The sequence below is a fragment of the Hydra vulgaris genome, chromosome 10, assembly GCF_038396675.1.
Source record: "Hydra vulgaris chromosome 10, alternate assembly HydraT2T_AEP".
NCBI classification, from domain to species: Eukaryota; Metazoa; Cnidaria; class Hydrozoa; order Anthoathecata; family Hydridae; genus Hydra; species Hydra vulgaris.
In genome coordinates this window covers 31,932,882-31,954,961 of record NC_088929.1, presented here as the reverse complement: position 1 = coordinate 31,954,961, position 22,080 = coordinate 31,932,882, and the positions used below count along the sequence as shown (strand labels likewise).

At 26.7% G+C, this 22,080-nt stretch overlaps 1 protein-coding gene across 7 annotated transcripts in view; it reads left to right on the top strand.

The window, feature by feature from the left end:
• Window positions 1–794: 794 nt before the first annotated feature.
• The window catches only part of LOC100198550 (tetratricopeptide repeat protein 28), a 36,374-nt gene continuing 15,088 nt past the window's right edge, over window positions 795–22,080 (top strand). For 2 of the 7 annotated variants that reach the window (XM_065807798.1, XM_065807797.1), the window contains exons 1-3: window positions 795–1,019; window positions 17,915–18,062; window positions 19,958–21,229. In XM_065807798.1, the coding sequence (XP_065663870.1) occupies window positions 933–1,019; window positions 17,915–18,062; window positions 19,958–21,229 (1,507 nt within the window). In that variant the 5' untranslated portion in view covers window positions 795–932. Of the gene's footprint in view, window positions 1,020–8,012; window positions 8,411–17,601; window positions 17,836–17,914; window positions 18,063–19,957; window positions 21,230–22,080 lie in introns of those variants that run through there. The other 5 variants (XM_065807802.1, XM_065807799.1, XM_065807803.1 and 2 more) reach the window with 4 other exon arrangements.

The window sequence follows — 22,080 nt, the reverse complement described above, 5'->3', positions numbered from 1 at the left end:
TTAACGTTTCACTATGTAAACAATAATGCAACTGTATGATGAAATACATTGTGGATTTCATTTTTTATTTATCTTCCTCTTCAAATCTGCTTAGACATAAACGATTCAAAAAATGTTTGTAAATTTATTTGCTGCTACATGTTTCTAGCGTTTCAAGTGGTTCAAGCGTTAATATTTGGCGCTTTTATTCTTATTCTTTTGAATTTGCTTTCTCGTTAAATGCGTATTTGCTCAGTAACTTAAGTTCTTACAGCTTTGATTTATATTAATAGGAGATTGCTTATAAGAAGTAGGCAATTATAGTAAATTCTTTTGTTAATCTTGGCACAACATCATCACTTCGTTTTAAATGTTTCGAGAAATAATGACCAATGATATTTTGAAAAAAAAAAAAAAGCTAGCTTAAAGAAGAAGAAATTAACAAACAAAATTTCACGTGAGTTTCGTAGCAACCGACACCTTTTTAGATATTAAACAAATAAAACAATATGACAAAATATATAGAGAGATATAATTTGTTATCCCTATTTATTTAGTTTCTAATGTTTTATTTATTGGTTTGTTTTCTTTGCTTTTCCAAGTGCAAAGTATAACAATACTACAACCATAAAAAGAAGAAGAAAGCTGAGTTGCAAAGAAAACGCAAAAAAAAGTTTAAAAACAATAATTAGCTATACTGTTTAACAATAACTTTTGTTTAAATTTACCAACATGTATAAAAAAAATTTATTAATGTAAAAGGAAACTTTGTATTAAAAATCCAATATAATAATGAATACAAGTTATTTAAAAGTAATCTATACAAATAGCATTACAAAATTAGTTTTCTTATTAAAGTTTAGCTTAGGTTAATATTTATAACATGTTAATAACCGTGTTTCAGATATTTACAGATAGCAAAAAAATCTAAATTCTTAAATAAAAATATTACAATGCAAAGACACGTAGAATCTACCGCAAATAAACGAAAAATATCGCAGCAAAACATGAAAGGCTTTGTATTTGGAGTAAACAGCACAGTAAGTTATAATTTTGTTTTGCTTATTACTAATATATATATATATATATATATATATATATATATATATATATATATATATATATATATATATATATATATATATATAATTATATATATATATATACATATATATATATATATATATATATATATATATAGAGAGAGAGAGAGAGAGAGAGAGAGAGAGAGAGAGAGAGAGAGAGAGAGAGAGAGAGAGAGAGAGAGAGAGAGAGAGAGAGAGAGAGAGAGAGAGAGAGAGAGAGAGAGAGAGTGAGAGAGAGAGAGAGAAACACGATATTCTTTAATTCTGACATGTTTCGTAGTTACGCTTTACATTTTCAAAAAATTTACATTACAATTAAAACTGGTATATATAATTTAAACTGAAGACATTAAATATGACATAAAATCAAAGAGAATTAACGATAAAAAATTTGGTACCAATAAAAATTGTATTATAAATTATGAGACGGTAAATAGCCAAATAATAATAGTAATAATAATGAAGTAAATTAGATAGATAAATTTATAATATAATGAGATGTTTGTTTATTTTTAGATTGGATTTTCCCATTTAAAATGAAACGGTTCTTTTATTTTAATTTGCTTTTAGGTGGGGCAGTAGAACTTAAAGTAATCTTTAATAATAAACCTTTTTTGTGCGCTGAGGTTTATTTGTCAAGGTTTGTGTTTCGGAGTTAATGAGTTGAGAGAGAGGGTTGTAACCACAATTAAGTATTCTCTTTGATTGTAGTGGCCTTCTAGGGATTGTGGAGGTGAATAACATTAAAAAAAAAAACTGGCTAGATTTTTACAAATAACGGGTGAGTTTAAATGTTTATAAACATGAGATTGTTTGTCAATTAAAATTAATCCAACTCTTAAACAATGTAACTAATCCTGATATAAGATATTTTAACTTCCATTTATTGTATTTTACTCAAACTTTACTCAAATAAAACTCATAATACTGTTTTTAAATATTTTATAGATGTAGGGGAAGTTCGTGTACCTGCGGCCTCCTTGTACCGACAGCCTCCCCAGTTTATTTGAAAACTATAAAATTCTAAGTTATACTTCTCAGTCAGTTAGATTAGCGATAAAGTTTTTAATTTTTCAATCCTGTTTTGATTCTCTGAGAGCGTTGCTACGGCAAGTTATAATCGGAAAACGCTTTTTGATGGTCTAAAATAAATTTTTGCTGCTGGTATCTTTGATTGTTTTGCAATCCTAGAGGAAATGCTTTCCTATAAGTTCTTGTATATTACATTGTTTGTTACTTAATTACTTAATGCGATGTTCAATAAGTTTCCTTATAAAACGGGTTTGTTAATAGATGGCATTTTTCATGAGACTATTAAGTCTTGTACCTAGAGCCATATGTACGTTTCTTTGATAAAGAGTTTGTTTGATAACAAAGTATATTGTTGAATTTTGATTAGTACATAACTTTTTTTTTTCTCGCGGCTGTTTTGGGATTACCATTTTACGCGTAGAATTATTTATTAATTTTGCTAAGAACTATTATTAGTCAGTTATTGCAATTATTTTTTTTATTTATTACTTATTGCAATTAATTAACGTTATATAAATTTGTTGAAAACAATCTAAGATTAAATAAATTTTTAATCAAATTTATGTGTTTATTTTTGCTGTCAAATTTTTATGGAATTAAACTTAATTTTCAGAGAACGGCCCTATGTACAATAGCTAGTGACCCTTTCTCTAATAATTGAATTTATATTCTCAACTAATAAGTTACAAAACAGTTTTTACATAAAAGATCCACGTCCTAATCTGCTCAAATGTATTGTCTACAAATTTTCTTAGTTAATATTTCTCGATAATGTCTTCAGTTTTAAATTATATATTATATATATATATATATATATATATATATATATATTATATATATATATATATATATATATATATATATACGTTACAAACAACAACAAAAATAATGACGTTAAAGTTGCACATAACAAACTTGTTTTCGTGGTGACATTTTAACATTAGTTTATTTAAAACATTAGATGTTATAAATCACTTAAGAAAATCATTACTGTTTACTGAACACAATAGTATCTGGGTCAAAAAACTTCTTTTAATTTTGACGACACTATGAGATCCTAACTTTGACTACACTATAGAAAGTTTCGATGTGGCTGAAGTATATGAGTTAGTTGGTCGCTTATTCTTCATACTACAGAATGAACTATTATGTTGTTATACTTATTATACTATATATGATATATGATATATATGATATATATAATATAACAACATATATGTTGTTTACTTATTATACTATATATGAATTCAAGACTATCGGTTGCAAACCGTTGGGTTATATAGAGATGATGGCCTTTGCTGTTTTCATGGGATTAATAGACCACAATCCGAGAGAACCACGAGAAACATCGTTCATCTTTTTAATCTTACAATACAAACCAACTTAAAAATTGTGAACTTTTTTCAACCTGCCAGAAAATAATTTTCAACCATACAGAAAACCAGGTGACCACTCATTATACATCAACGTAAATTCTAACCACCACCCATGTTTCATTAAATTCATACCAACTATGACACAGGGCCCACAACGCCGGAGAAGCCAGGGGGGCACATTTCTCCTCCCTACTTTTTTTCTGAAGGACTTTTTTTTTTAAGAAAATTCAGGGTAAAGAGGACTTTTTTTTTTAGAAACTGACTATTGTGCCCCCACCCCCCTCTTCGAAACCCGTTTCGTCGGCCATGTGGTATTTAAACATTTTAGCAGTATCACGAAATCATTTCACGAAACAGATCACGAAACATTATTTGGCTTAATCCTCCGTTTACACAAAATGTAAAAACCAACATAGCAAAAAATTTTCTAAATTATAATAATATAATTTAATTCAAAAATTTAAAAGACTGAAGAAATTAAATAACGAGGATTATTATTTAAACTAATTTATTATTTTAACTTCTAAGTATTTTTGAAAAAAAAACTTTTCACTTAGTCAATAAACAAAAATTAGTTTAGAAAAATTCAGGAAAAAGGTCTAAGGATATTTAAGTTCTGTTTTTAGGATATCAAAACAGAATAACATTTAATTTAAAATAGAAAAAAACAAATTAAAATGTAAAAAAACAAAACAAGTGTTCATTAAAAAAAAAAAAAAAAAAAAAAGCTTTTAAAAGAAAAAAAAAAATTTAGATAACAACAAAAATAGAATTTCCAAACAATAAAATTTCATTCAAAATCGAAAAAGTATTAAAAAAACTAAAGAAATTTCAATTCAATTTCTTAAATATTTTTTTATGTTGATGTCGAAGCAATTAGCAGGTTTTTGCTTTCTAGAACTAATTTTTTCGTTAAGAAAACGTATATTATTTTAGAAATAAATAGAAAAGTGCGTCAATAATAATCAATAAAACTCCCAGTTGTTTTATGATTCAACTTACCTCATGCAATTTGATGCAACTCAGCTCGTAGGCATCATGAAGGCTCTAATCAATGAATACAAATATTTACATTAAATAAACCTACTTTTTTTTTTTTTTTTAGCGCTTTTGTGTTTGAAAAAGATTTTTTTTAACTTACCATTATTTTATTATAGTCATATACCTCTAAGTTTACAGTAAAATCCAATAAAACTTTCAAAGCAAAAATTAGTTTATGTCGAAAAAAAAAATTATTAAAAACTTTTTAATTTTTTACTTCAACTTTTTTATAGCAAACGTGTCTTAATTATAGTTTTATAATGTAAAAAAAAATTTAGGAATAACATCTAAAAACTTTCTTTAAAATGCATTGTTGCAATTTACCCCTGTTGCAACTAGCCCTGGTCTCCCTTACTTATATAGCACTCATTAACCATTGAGGAATGTTAGAAACTTTTACCTCCTTTGAGAACGGCAAAAGTTACACTTTTTTTTTTTTTTTTTTTTTAAGCATTTTACTTATTGCATGGTTTCATATTCATGTTTATATAATAAAAAATTCTTTTAATAGCAAAAAGCAGAACATTTCTTTATTTTTAAAAAAAATTTCTTTATAAATGTTCTTCATGAGTTAAATATAAACGTACGCATGTTTTGAGTTTGCTGTTTGTGTAAAATAGTTAAAAAAAAAGCTTTGCTCGGCTCTTCAATTATTTTAAATATTTGACATATTTTATCATACATTATTTTTCGATATCGCAGGGGGAAAAAAAACAAAACATGAAAAAATAACTAGAATAAATATTTGAATAACACAGAACACAGAGAGATATTTAAATAACATAACACAGAGTGATATATAAATAACATAACACAGAGTGATATTTAAATAACATAATAAAGAGTGATATTTAAATAACATAACACAGAGTGATATTTAAATAACATAACACAGGGTGATATTTTGGATTTTATTAAATTGAAAACTTTTAATGGCTTTTTAGATTAAAAACTTTTTTAAATTGAAAACTTTTAAATGGCTTTTTTTTTCTTGAACTAGTTTGAAAAAATAAAACCGTAGCGCAGCGGTTAGAGCGTGGCGTGACGCAGCGGTTAGTGCATTTAGATTTTAGATTTATAGGATTTTAGATACCATATATTTGAATAATAGCTGATTATTTTCAATAACTTATAAGTACTTTTGGTATTGGATTGCTTAATTAGAATTTCAAAGAAGTTTAAATCAGTGTCTCGCTCTAATATAGCGCAAAAAAAAAAAAAAAACCTATTTTAGAAAATCTGTAATCAAAGAAAAACTTTGCGTAAGAACAATTACCTATTAGCATTTGATTTGAATTAACAACTAAAGCATAAAGTAAAGAGAAATGTATTAATTATAAACTTAAAAAAGATAATTTGTAAGGTATGTTTTTACGGTTTTAATCAAAGGCAATATCCATATACTCTTTAATAACATAATTTATCGCCCACCCTTTTGTCATAAAAGTCATCCTTCCTTGTTGTATTAACTGAACATCCAATACTTTTCCATTTTTTCTTTCTTCCGAATCCCAATAATCTTAAAAATAGTCATAAATTAAATATACTTCTATGCAAATGGGTTTTAATTTTAAAAAACTTTTTTTTCTTTACTAAATAGACACTTGTTTTTATTAGTGCTCTTATAAAAAATATAAAATATTAAAACATGTAATTTTTTAATAAAAGGCATTGTTTTTAAAAGTTTTAATACCTATATTAACTTTATACCAGAATTGTAAATTTAAAAAAATATCAAGAGCCTATTTATTAATACAGAAAAGTTGCTTTGAAATTAAAACCCATTTATATAAAGAATATATTACACATAATTGTGTATATAAGATTATAATGATTCGGAAGAAAAAAATATGGATAAGTATTGAGCATATAATTAATACAACAAGGAAGGAAGACTTTTATAAAAAAAAAAAGGTGGCAATAAATCATATTAATGAAGAGTATATGGATACCGCATTTTATTAAAACTTTGAAAATATATTTTCTAACTTTTTTATTTAAAACGGTTGAGTTCTTATCAATCATGTATGTCATCAGACTAATTATATTTGCACTTTATTGGTTAATGTTTCATCAGGTCGGCTTTTCATTGGGCCAACATTATATAACTAGTAAATATTTCAACTTTCCCAGAGTTTGTTGTCAAAGTAATATACCAAAAGAAAACTATTCGTTTTATTAGTTTAATTAATTAATTATGTTGACAATTAAAATTGCAACTATGGTGACACAAACTTGCGTAAACTTAGCAGAAATTAATTAACTGCATATCGATTAAGTTGTGTTAACTAATGTAAAAATACAATTGAACTAATTACAAATCTTAGTTATGCTATCTAACGCAGAATGAGGTAGGCCCAGCGAAACGTTGCTCGGACAATGCTAATTTTTAGCAAAAAATTTTGTTCAATAGCACAGCCACCTTGGTTTAGCTACGAGCTCAGTAGAACTTGTTTGGTGTAAATGCCAGAAATAAAAAATATTAAACTTTATTTAAATATCGACAAGGTGTGTGTGTGTGGATGGGATGGGTGTTAGGATTCAAGTCACAAGTTGCCTGTTTCTGCTTGATTATATTAACTTCTGTTGATATGATCAAGCCGACAACTTCTGTTGATATGATAAAGCAGAATTGTTTTTACAATTATTATTAGCAGCAATTATTATTAAAAGCAGAGACAAGCAATCTCTGCTTTTAATAATAGTTTTGAGATTTTTTGGCAAAGTTATTATTAATCTAAGCAATTTTAAGTTTGGTTTTTTAGTTGTTATAAAATATTAAAAAATCTATGTATTAACTGAAATTGACATAGGGAGGAAGGTGGAAGAAAAAGTTTTCTTGAAATATTGTTTTACTGTGCTCAGTGAGCATTTGGCGTTCTTAGAGTACCATAAAAAACTAAAACAAATGATAAAAAAAAATTAAAAACTAAACGTATCGATGTGTAATAATTTTTATTTATTTGCAGTTTATGTAAGAAAACCGGAAAATAGGCCGTGATTATACCTGATTAATTTAAAAATATTGAGGTAGTTTTACTCCAGAAAAACAAAAATTAAATTTATCTAGTAATACCTAGTTTCATTAATCAATAGTAATACAATTGTTGATTAACTGTTGGTAAATTATTGGTTAATTGTTGACTAATTAAGGTGCTGCTAAAGCATTAAAATCATAAAAAAAACAATTTGGTGTTTTTTATTTCAATAAAAAAAAAAAATGTAAAATTTAATTCTGGTTTCAAATATGTAGAACTTTTATACGTTTTTGTAATAATATTAAGAGATATAAGGTTTTTAAAAAGCTCTAAAAAGTTAGCAAAATCTTTTTACAATATGGTATTAGAAGTAAATAATTAAATTTTTTTTTTTCATTCAGCTGACAAACCATAACGTAATTAATAATTACGTGCACATTCGGAACATTCTTTATAAACTATTTGATGGATTTTCTCCCCGGGTATAATGTTGTCCTAGAGAGATATTTAAAAGAAAAGCTAAAATCAAGGTGTTTACGAAACATCATCGCATGCTTTCTGTAAAGTTTCCTGTCTTTCAATTATTTCATAAATATAATTCAAGATATTGCCAAACATTAAAATACAATAAATTAACATTGAGCAATTGTGCATTATAAAGAGGTATACACAGCACACTAAGAGACTTTTAAAAAGGTTTCCTGCACATTTTGAAAAAAACTCTTTTTTTTTTTTGCATTAAGAAAAATTAAAAGCGTTTTAAGAACTTTTAAAAAGTTTAAGAAACAGATAAACAGTTATAGCAAATGTTAAACCGATAATAAAAAATTGAAAGCATATAACAAAATCGAGAGGATGTAAAAAAATCTGGAGTTAAATTTTTAAAGTTAAAATTAAAAATGGTTTGATTAAAGTAAAGGTAATATTTATTTTAATTAATTTAAATTAGCTTTCATATATCATTTAGAAAATTTGTTTTTCATTTTTTGATATCATATCACACTACATATTTTTTGTTAAATCTTACTTCACAATTAACAATGGATTATATATTTTAATCAACTCCTTTAATTCAAAAAGGATAACTGTTTTAAAATTAGTATTTTAATTTGATTTTATCTGTAAATTTAATAACAAGCTATTTTAGGCCTTTCATTAGCTTTAAAGATTACTTTGTCCAACAACTTTTAAAACTTTTAACTTTGTTAAAACCAAGATGTATTATTATTTATTCTAATTTTAAAACATTTTAGGTAAAATTTTGTTGATTTGATATCCTACGCCATATCGTATAGTTGACAGACTCTACTATTCGATATGACAGATTCATAAATGTATATTAAATATCCTTTTTATTATTTATTTTTTTACTATTAAAAACAAAACTATTATTGCTATAATCTTGATAAATATATAAAAACAACTGTAAAGCTGACACAACTATATCTGCGTAGGTATGCAGGCAACATACCTACCAAACATAACTAGATCTGCGTAGGCATGCGAGCAACATACCTACCTAACACAATTAGATCTGCGTAGGTATGTGAGCCGCATATTTATTTAACACAACTAGATCTGCGTAAGTATGTGGGCAAGTAGGTGCGTTTATAATTTTTTCTCTTCTCAAATGATAAAAAATTGATATTTCGTAGAATTTCAGAGGACATTAAAAATCTGGAATGTTCAAATGTATAAAAGTAAATAACGAAAGTGGTGAGTTTAAAAATCAAATAAATATTTTCTTTGTTTTTTTTATACTCTTTTGAAATTTATAAACTTTAATTAATTTAAAAACTTATAGTCATTTTTATATAAATTACTATAAAAGTTTTTTTCTAGATAAGGTCCATGTCCTGAAAAAAATAAATTTTAATAAAAGTTTATACTCAGAACAAAACCCTTTGTATCAAATGTCAAATGGAGACTGATAGACAAATTATTAGTTATAAGGGTGAAGAAGTTAGAGTAGATTGATGCTTCTACATGCTACATAAAATTTAATATTTGTTTTATCTAACCACGAGATCAATAATATTCTGAAGATTATTTAATGTTTTTATAAAATAGATGGTTAGAACAAATTTCTTTGTACCAAATGTGAAAACTAGGGTGATGTGTTAAAAATATTGTTTGCAATTAGACCAAAAGTCTAGTCATTATTTGAAACCAGCAACGTTACGACACACTTGATGGCCTACAGACAAAACTCATCCCTTTAGTGATTCTTCTGCAAATCGAAAAATATGAATTTATAAAAACTATAATCAAGCAGCCTTTGCACATGACAGCATGAGATGGAATATGATAACATCATAAAAAACTGCAGAAAAATATAAATACTATGTTACTTATTTAATGTGCGTTACATAAATGTAACGCACATTAAATAAGTAAGATAATTGCACTAAAACGGTTACTTTCGTGGTCTAATTACTGTAAACTGTCGCTGGTAATGTGCAAAATAATTTGCAAATGGTTCCCAGTTCCCAAAATACCTAACTATTGCCCAAATGTTATACATAAATCTTCTGGAGGTTTTCCGCTTGCTTCTCCAACTCTGGGACATTTTTAGCTGCGGCATCGTGTGTGGAAAAAGAAAATTCTTTGCAACCAGCTTCTGAACACTCTCATTGAATTGGGTAATCAGCGATTAGCGGAGAGCTTGGCATAGAATCTTTTTATTTTCTGAAATCTGGTTTATGTTAATAGCTATTGAATTCCACAGGTAGAACTCTTGGCACTAGCAGTCATTAAGATATTCTCCCAAGAGTTTCTAAAGTATTTCATCTTGTGCTACTTAAAGGACACAAACTGATGCAGAAAAGTCAATGCTTGATTTCTAAAGTTTTTAGAATACACAATATAAATCAAAACTCGATGTAGTTAAAATTAATAATTTGTTTTCTTAATGCATTGCCATCCTCACGTTTTTTGAATTCTTGCTTGTCAGATCATTGTGAAAAAACACTTTGAGAATTTCAACATACCAATTTTTAAGGGCTTGCACCGTATCTATTCTTGATGACCACCGTATGGCGCATAAATTTTTCAGTTTTGGTTTTTTCAATCATCCTCCTTTAGTACTAACCGTTGTGTTAACAAGAACCCAAAAAAGTTTCCTTAATTTTTAAAGTATTGCTTGAAATGCATACTCCCCAGCAAGCACACAACGTTGAAATAACGTTGAAATAACGTTGATCGACGTTGATCAGCGTTATTTCAACGTTGTTTCAACGTTGTGTGCTTGCTAGGTCATTGCACAACTATCTAAACTTGATCTGTTCTGGTAATATCACTAGTAGTATCCACAAATTTTGTATGGGAACGCTTGTATTCTGGATCTAAGTCGATTCCATCTGTTTTGTCGCACTTAGATAGTTCACTTATCTTACTGGAGTCCAAAGAACGGAAGAAATAATTCATAGCTGGAATTGTCAGACACTTGCTTGCAATGACTGCGGAATACCAGGCTCGTAGATGCAAATATCAGTATGATGTTAACACTACAACAATTTAAAAGTAAAATGTATCTTTAGAAGTTTAGAAGTTGGCTTATTTTCGAATGTTTTTTACTTGTTCTCAATATCTAACTGATATCCTGCTTTCGATTGTACAAATTAACTGCAAGATCTACAATGTACTTGTATTTTATTTATGAGATATAATTTTTTTACCGTAGTTCTTGAGATTTCCAGGCACTCCATTGGTGTAATTCTTTTGAACGAGAAAGTGGCGACAAACAATATACAGTATTTAATGTTGGGTCTTCCCAAAATAGGCAAGTATCGAAAATGCCAATTTCATGCTACTAATTACTGAAATGTAAAATTTCTCAGAGAAAAGTTGTCGACCGAATTTCTCATTCAAGGAATAAATTAGTTTGGTCTAATATTTTTTTTTGGCGTCAGAAACGTCTAAAAATTTAGTGTTTAATTGTGCTGGCTAGAAGTATCGTCAAGTTGGTATTAAACTTACACTTACTCGGTGTAGTTAAAGCAACTTTAAAATATTATAGCGTCTGTATGATACTTTGTTGACTACGACATTTTTCCGTTAAATGATCAGGTCTGTGAATTATGTAAAGACGAAAAAAATTCAAATGATAAATTTTGCGGTATCATAAAATATAAATGTTTGTAGCGAAAAGACCTAGACCAAAGATTCTTTTTTTTAAAAAAAAAAAAATCTTCCTAAAATCACAATTGCTTGTCCAAATTTGAATAAGATTTTACATAAACACGTTTTTTAGGTGAAATGAACATCATAGTTTAATAATATGATCTATTTTGATTGTTTATTGGCAATTTTTCGTAATTATAAGCTCTTTTTTGGTCGAAATTCTAGTATTTTTTGTGAAAAATTGATAGAAATATTGTATTTTGACAACAATATATAGTTAATATACGTCAGAATCGATTAGAACTAAGATCTAGAGTGGGTTAAGACACTTTTTCAAAAGATTTTAACTAAGTTCATGTTAACGCCGATGAGCGAAATTGATCAAAAGACTCCAAAATGGTGTTCTTTACATTTACTATTAGGGATAGTAAAAAGGTTTTGAAAATTATATAAAAACAAGAAAAGTTTCTTTAAATATTAAAAAAACCTGAAGCAAAAAAAAATTATAACATCTAAAGCTCTTGTTTGGACATAATACGCTGATAAAATCATGCTAATTTCAAATAAAAGAATTCGAATAATTTGGGAATCGGCTTAACTACACCGCGCTGTCATACAAAATCGAGTTTTTTGTGCCAAAATTATTTTCGTAGTTTTTTTTATTAGAACAGCTATATTTATATATAAAATGCATAAATAAAGTAATAAACATGTAATTATATAATATAAAAAAAATATTGAAAAAATTAAATTTTGGTGAAAAATACGAAATATTTTTAATGACAACTTTTATCTGTGTAAACATTAAAGATATTACTTTTCAATGCGTGTATTTGTCATAAAATAATTTTTTAGATTTATATTTACAGAACTTATATATAAAAACAGTAATGAAAGATTTTGTAGGTATTCTTTGTGTACAAAACATTTTTTTTGCATGTTCAGTATTTCTCATCAACTGACCAAAAACCAAAGACCAATCTTTTGTTATAACTTTTTTTATTGCAAAAAGTTGCAAAATATTTATGATGCATGGCTATTTACATACATTTACATGAGATTTACATAGTCAAATATTTGGAGGATATTGGAGGATGGTTTATCTGATACCTAATAGTAAAGGTTAGTAGCAAAAAAAGTATCGAAAACTGTCTGTTTTTGATGCATAAAAACTAATGATTACACTTACATTAAATTGTTTTTGAAATTCTGAGCGAAAAAGACATTGTTATTTAAAATAATATATTTTAAAATGAAAGTCAATAAAGTTAATTTAAAACAATAATAGCGTAAGAAAGTTGATAAAAAAAAAAATTCAAAATAGCGTTTTGGAAGACGTCAAATTAACGTGTAAATAACCGCATAAAGTTAAGCTTAAATTAATATTTAATGTTTTTTTAACTAGATATTCCCTCTAATAAACATGTCTTCACCATTATGACAAATTTTCACCGTGCAATGCACAGTGGGCCAGCAGGTGGACAAAATTGAAAAATTTTAGTTGTCTAATCTTGAAAACTTATTTAATTTTAGTATCTATATATATTAGGAGAAATTTGTTGATAGCTTATTTATATTTAATCCCTTAGTTACCAGGACTCTAAGCATTTGAATATTGAAATTTAAAAAAACAAAAACAAATAAGTAATTAACGGTGACATCAACAATGTGTTATATTTCAATTACATCTACGTTTTTGAAACAAAAAATTAGTACATGCTATTCTAGAGTATTTAGAGATAAGAAAAACAAATGTGTGAAATAAATTTGTCATAGCATGTTATCTCAGTTATATTTTGAAAATCACAGATAAAAAAAAAATTTTCTCAAGAAATTTATTTTTTGCCGCACTATAACTAATAGTTACCACAATTTGCCATGTGCTGTCTCATATTTATTTGAGCTATGTGATGCTTCAATCAAGTTTTAATTGATTGCTCGTCCCCTTAAATCCCCGTTCAGATTTTATATATGTTTTAACTTGGTTGCTATGGTACTAAATTTTGCATAGCAACAACTCTTTTTTACATTAACGCTGTTTTAACTGTATTTTATAAGCGCTACGTACACAATATTGGGGGTATGTATTAAAATGAGATTCACAATTCTTATAAGGTTAATTTTTTTTTGTTGCTATGGATACCTTACTTTGCATAGCATAGCAACAACATATTTTCGGTAGTTTTTAGTAATTTAATTACTAACACTAACAGTAATTTAACTACTTTTAATTTTAAACATACCGTTCAACGATTTGCTTATTTGTATAAAAAAAGTGGAAATCTGCAAACTATATTGTCAAAAATTTTGAAAAGAAGTTTGTGAACCGGCATAATGAAATTTAATTGTCAGAAAAAAAGACAATGAACAAACTGCAAGTAGACGTGGTCGAAATCCAGTTGCATATGATAATAGTTCTCATAAAACTAAAAAACGGCGTGTATCTTGTTTAATTGAATCTCATTCATCCAATGAATTTTTTTTTGCTGCTTATAAAAAATTTAGAGATGAATCTATTGTTATTGCTGCCAAGAACAATTAAAATATTTCAAAAATCAGATAAAGCAACTGAATATTCAGCAGACGAAGCTCTGGCTTTAATAATTGATGCAAGTCTGACAAAAGCTTCCTATCAATTGATTAGAAGTGGCCTTGGAGAAAGAATATAACATTTATCCCGCTTACAATGATGTCAGAGATGCAAAATTGAAATGTTATCTTACAAATAGGAGGACTATTCAGCTTCAGTTCCTTTAAATGATTTAATGATTCATGCTTTGCAAAGAATCTGTGCAGTTCAGGAACCTGTGCTAAGGCACTTGACATTGAACGACAAAGCAATAAAAACAATGATACTCACGTGTACTGGCCAAAGCATTTATAAACAAGTTTTATCAGAACCTGATTTTAACAGAGATGTAAAGCGTGAAGAATCATTATTTATTACTTGACTAGTCCCATTGGATTTGACTGGATTTAACAACAACAACGAAAAGTTGCCTCTTTGGAAAAATCAGATGTTGTCCTCCACAGCCTATTGTAGGCCCATAAGATTTGCATACAGAATGGAATCCAAGGAATCTGTGATTGAAAAAGATCAGTACATTAAAAGTAAGATGGAAAGCTTGGATATAATTTTATTAGAGGTTTGCGGATCTTTTATTGAAGTGAATTGTATTATTGAACTTACAATGATTGATGGGAAGGTTCAAACAATATTATCTGAAAAAACTCATAACAATGCTGTTCAGTGTGTGGTTTCTCTCCAAAAAATATGAATAGTGTTGATATCCTAAATATAGATTATATTAACAGAGAGTTCAAATATAATCTTTCCAGTCTTCATGCATGGATTCGATTTTTTGAGATGTTATTGCACATTGCATATAAAAAAGAAACCAGAAAATGGCAAGCAAAATCTAAAGAACACAAAGAAAAGGCATCTGTAGCTAAACAAAAGATTCAGACTGATTTTATGAACAAAATGGGACTTGTTGTTGATTTCCCTAAAAGTGGTGCTTCTGGAACAAGAAATGATAGCAATACCTCAAGGCGTGCTTTTGCAGCATATGAACAAACAGCTGAAATTCTGGGTATTGATCAAAACCTTATATTCAGATTTTACATTATCTTGGTAACGCTCTCTTCAGCATATGAAATAGGCTGCTTAAAATTCAAAGATTATTTTTTAAACACTGTTAGACTCTGAGTCCATTTTTCCATGGTATTACATGGCTCAATCAGTTCACAAAGTATTGATACATGGACATGACATAATTAAAAGTTTTAGATTACCCATTGAACTTATGTCAGAGGAAGCTCAATTATTCACCTAAATACTCAATTGTTATTCAATATAGGTGGGTCAAAAATCCGATAAAATATTCAAATATCAATTTACCACATAACTAAGGAAAGTATCCGTTAACTAAGCAATATAAGTATCCATAGCAACTAAATTTAAAGATTAACACTTTTGTTAGAATTGTGATCTCATCTTGGTACTCATGCTAAATTTAGTGAATATAGCACTTATAAAATATCTGCAAATAACATATATAGGTTGTTGCTAAGCAAAATTAAGGTATCCATAGCAACGAAATAAAAAAATACTACCTTCATAAAAAGCGCAGACATCATATTAGTACTCATACTAATTTTAGTGAATACAGCTCTAATATTAAATTAGTTTTGAATTTTGTCCAGTTAAAGTGAATTCTGGCTAGGGATTGCAATCCCGGGCATGAATTACGATCCCGGGATTTCGGGATTGAAGTAAATAAAATCCCGGGATCCCGGGATCCCGGGATTTTATATAATGTGAGATATTTGCTAAAAAACAGAACTTAATACTGCATATATGAATATACTTTTTGATGTTATCAATTTTTTATTTAATTTCATTATGCCTTAATGACTTAAACTAATTTTCTATGGCGCCTTAAATTGTTTTAATTGTGTAACAGGCAGCAGGAGTATATAAAGATCTTAAAATAATGCAGAAATATATATACGGTACCTTCCATATTATGTTTTAAGATTGCAGACTTTACAGAATAACATTCATCAAATAATTGGATATGTAAATAACATTTGAACATTTAAAGTGTATTTGACTAAAGTAACTAAACAATCAAAATTTCAAAATAAATTTGTAAGCATAAATTTTCTTAAATTTGGCTACCGATGTAGCTGCTGTAGCAACAAGCTACTTTGTAAAAAATAACATAATAAGTTGTTTGTTAATATTAAGAGACAAAAATTAAAGAAAATCTTTATTTTATATTTATAAATAAATGGTAGCTAAATAATAAATGTAAAACAAAAAAACAATTCATATTAAATGCATATTTTATTTACATACTTTCTTTTTTTGTCTGAAAATATGCCCGGAGGAATAGTAGAGCATTTAAGGTTTGGTCATTTAGCCTACTCCTTATTTTACTTCCCAAATACCCAGCTGCAGAAAATGCCCGCTCAGGTTCGATGCTTGTCGGTGGAATAGAAGTCTTGCCAACAAACTTAACGATTGTTTTTTATACATTAGTCAAACAAACCTGCCTTAATTTGTGTTTGTGAAACTTTTTTCAATGATAAACTCCCGAACTCCATGGTCTATTTAAAAATTTGTTCCATTTATCGTAAGGATAAAGCATAAACAGGATAAACCTGCAAAGCAGCATTATATAACTCGTTATAATTCAGTATAGTTACCAACTTTGAACATTTTGTTTTACAAAATAATTTAATTAGTTCAATCCTGCTATAATCCCGAAAATCCCGGGATTTTGTGTTTAAAATCCCGGGATTTTCGGGACCCAAAAACGTCCGGGATCCCGGGATTGCAATCCCTAATTCTGGCCCACTGTGCAATTCTGACATTGACTTTTTGGTATTTTGGCACACTCTGTCCCACTGTGCACCAAGTTTAATACCAACTTGACGCGTCGAGTTGGTATTAAACTTCGCAACGTATGGACAATTTCCAAATCAGTGAGCGAAATTTTTCAGACGAATTTATAAACATTTCTCGGAAAATCTCTTCAAAAAAAAAGTTTAAATGATTTTTAAATGGTTGAATATATTTTTAAATATTTGATATTTTTTTCATTAACAGGTAGTTAATATGACTACTAGTCATATTTAAAAAAACTAAACGAATAATGATCCTACAAAAACTCACAGATATATATATATGTTTTTTTTTTTTTTTTGCAAAAACATTTCATTAAAGTTTATTGAAATTTAGTATTAAAATTAGCTTTAATAAAATTAACTTTTTAGAACAAATTAAAAAAGTTTTGCTAAATGTAATTTTTTTTAATTTTAAAATTAGTTTTTCACTATTTGCCTGATGATTGTGGAAACTCTGAGTAATAACATATTATTTATATTAGTTATAAGCTATTTCCTGGTGCTGATGAGTACAGTATAAACAAGTGTAGTTTTTTGAATAGACTAATTTAATACAAAATTAATGTTTATTTTAGATAAAAAAATGTATTTTAACAGTAAAATCTATTTGATTACCTTTTCTATGAAAATACTTTTTTAATGTGACTCTGTCCTCTTATAGTTCGTCTTATAGTGTTTAATTATCCATGCCTTGAGATGGAGAGTAGTTTCTCTAATGTAACAGGAGTTACAACCTGCACATACAATTTTATCATGAAAAAATAATGTTTTTAATTAATAGAATTTCTAATAAATTAGCAAGATGATGTAAGTAACTTTTTAACTATGTTATTAAGGTTTTATTGTTAAATCTTGACTATTTAAAGTTTATTGATTTGTTACCCAGGGGTACTATCGACGGGCAGTTGCTCTCAGTCGAATGGGAAGATATACAGAGTCGCTAGCTTCTTATGCATCAGCACTGGCACATGATTGCAAAAGTAGTCAATTACTGAAGGCTTTAATAGATGCTGCATTAAGATCACCTTTGCAAGGTATGTGTGTGTGCATGTGTACCAAGGTTTATGCCTATAACAATTATTTTATGTCTAATAAATGTTGTCTATAAAAGTTAATTATTTACTTGTTATTGTTTAGTTGTATTTGGTTTATAAAGTTAAACTATGTAAATATTTTTTTTTATTATGGTATATATTTTATTATTATAATATTAAAACTTTATTTCTGTTATTACCACAACTACACAGCATAATCACAATTATTTTACACTATGTCATATAATGATAGTTGTAGCAACTATCTCAAACCATAAACTATCTTTCATTTAAATTGTATTTATAATTTGATAATAGGTTTATAGTTTTTAACATTTCTTTTATAAGAAAAGTAAAAAAAGTTTTCATTAAGAATTGTACTTTTCAAACCTATTGTGAATTTTTAGTATTTTAAAATTAAATATTTCCAACAAGAAATTTTTTTTCTTGTAAACATATCAAATAGTAATACTAATTAACATATGACATGTTTATGAAATATAAATATATAAAAAATAAATGAATATAGGTAATAAAAACATAAAATAAAATTGTAACTAGTTTTGAAATATATAAAGTAATGTTATTTTTTAGATAAATTATATCAGATTTGTTGATACTTGTTGTTTGTGTTTATTATTAAAATTATTTTTTCATTTATCTTTTATTAAAATAAAAACACAAGTGATAGAAATCATGTTTATGAGATACTATTTTAGGCATTTTATTTCCTATATACTTCTGAAATATAGTATATAGGAATTCCTATAAAATATCTATTGAAATTTTAATAATTTTATAAAATTTGCTATGAAACATTTATTTCTGTATAATATATAGAGAGAAAGAAATATATATAAAAACAGATTTTTTGTAGCAATCTTTATAAAAAATCTTTTTTCTTATAAAGCATGTTTCAAAAGTGTTTTCAAAATAAATGAAACCTTTTTGTATTTTTTTGTGACTTTATTTATGGCAAATGCTTTTTTGTAGCGTTTCAGTACAATAAGGAAAAAAAAATGAAAACAAAAAAAAACTTACTTTAAAAAAATGTTTTTAAAAAAGAATTTGAAAAAAAAGAAATAAAAAACAAAATATACAAGACATAATAAAAATAATAATAATAATAATAAAAAATAAAATAAATTATCAATAAAAAAAAAAAACTAACAACATATTTTTAACAAACAAGTGAAAAGAAAAAGGAACGAAAATAGATAAAATGATTTTAAAATGTTAAAAATAGAACTTTATGCAAAAGAGATGAAATAAATATATTTTATACTTTTATAAGCTTTCAATTTTGGTTTGTAATTTTTATAATTATTAATAAATCAATAAAGATTAGCAGTTATGAAGTAGTTATTGTGGTAATTATTGTAATTATTAAGTATTATGTAATAATATATAGATTGTTATTATGTGCAAATATCCAGTAACTTTATCACCGTGATAAAGTTACTTCATGGGATGATTGGTTTTGTCCGGGTATTTTTAAGATTTTTGAAAGTCAATATTATAAATGGTTTGTTAAAGGTTGTAATTATTTGATAAATAAGTTATTATATACATCAAGTTGTTTAAGAAATATATTTTTTATCAAAAGTTTAAAATCTATAAAAGCCTTGAATTTGTTATGGACATCAAGTATTGAAAAAAAGTATTTATTGTGATGTTGCTTTGATTTAAAAAAAGTAATTTGATGTTACTGCAATGTAATGCGATGTTACTTTGATGTAAACCATTGTCATCATGCTCATTTCATATTATAGAATATTATAGAAGAAAAAACACAAACAATTTTTTTTAGTTATGCATTTTTTTGTATGTATTATATGTTTATATTTACATTAGATATTTTATTGTTTCATTAAATGTAGTTAACATTGTTTTAGGGATATTAGAGCCTTTATTTAAGCAAATTGAATCTATTGATAAAAATGAAAAGGCATTTGCTGTTGTTGCTCTAATTGGCCAAGAGATCATTTCCAGTATGGATATTATGTCAGCTATTGTAGTCCTTGAAAGTGCATTACATATTGGAACAGAAGACCTGCATTTAAAAGCATCTGTATACTCAGCGTTAAGTAGTTCGTATTGGAATATTGACAACATAAAAAATGGACTGCATTATATGCACCAAGAACTATTGATATATGAGATGCTGAATGATCTAACTGGTATGTGCAGGGTTCATGGAAATTTAGGCAGTGCTTATTATGCCCAAGAGCAGTATCACGAGGCAAAACAACACTATTACATCCAATTTGAGATGTCTCAAACTTTACAAGACTATCATGTTTCATGTGGAGCATTAACTTCTCTTGGCCGTGTTTTAATTGCTTTAAAAGATTATGCTGGGTCAATTGACTGTCACAAAAAATGTGCTTCACTTTTTAAAAAAATAAACTTACACTTAGAAGAAATTGGAGAGCTTAGTAATGTTGCAAATATATATTCATTTTTGGGTGAATTTTTAACAGCAGAACATTTTTTGTTAGAATGTTTGAAAGTTTCTCAGGTTCTTGAACAAACAGAAGAAAAATGTAAAGTTTTAAATAGGCTTGGTACATTATATCAGAACATGCACAATATTGATGAAGCTGTAAAGGTATTTCAAGAAATGTTACAAATTTCTCAAGATGCTAAAAGTTATGATCTTGTATGTCAATCATTGTCTTGTCTCGGTCATACTTACAGAATGCAAAAGAACTTAAAGTTGGCTGAAAGTATTCACGAGCTTCAACTTCAAAAAGCTGAAGAGCTAGGATCTTTTATTTTAGAGAGTAGAGCTCTTACAGATCTTGGGGTTACATATTTTCATATGAGTAAGTTTGAAATGGCTTTAAAGTCTCATAAAGCTCATTTAAAATTATGTGAAAAGTTCAATGACAAAGAAGGAAAAGTTAAAGCCTATGGAAACATTGGTAATGTGTATCAAATGATTCAAGAGTATGAAAAAGCAATAAAATATCATAAGATGGGCATTACATGTGCATTAGAACTCAATGATAGATATTCTGAGGCATCCTTACATGGTAACCTTGGAGTGGCTTATCAGTCTTTAAACATGATGAATGAAGCAAAAAAACATTATGAAATTCATTTAACAGTTGCAAAAGAAATGAATTATTTGAGATCAGAATGTGTTGCTGAAAGTAACTTGGGTAATTATTTTATAATGAAAATTTTAATTATTAACTATTGTTTATATATGTATGTATGTATATATATATATATATATATATATATATATATATATATATATATATATATATATATATATATATATATATATATATACATGCATACATATATATTTGTATTTATATATACACATACATATGTATATATATACATATATATATTTATATTTATATATACACATACATATGTATATATATATAATATATATATATATATATACATATGTATGTGTATATATAAATATATATATGTATATATATTATATATACATATATATATATTTATATTTATATATACACATACATATGTATATATATATACATATATATATTTATATTTACATATACACATATATATGTATGTATATATATATATATACATATATATATATATATATATATATATATATATATATATATATATATATATATATATATATATATAGATATATATTTAAAAAGTTTTTTCTTTATCATTGAATAGACTGTCTACCCAAACCGAGCCCTCAGTTGATATAGCAACACTCATCACATGTTTTACCTATTTTTCAGTCAATGTAGCAACACTCCTTGCATGTTCTACCTATTTGTCAGTCAATATATATAAACAGTAAAAAAATAAAAATAAAAACATTTCGAATTTTTCTATTTTTTTTTTAAAAACATTCTGTTTGTTTTTTTAAATATTCTAGTATTTTATTCATGCTTTTGTGATTTTTTACTGTAAATAATATTTTGTCTTGTTCTATCTCATAGACTAATTAAGAGCCATTTTTACTACAAACAGTAAGTTAAAGACCTTTATTGTAGGT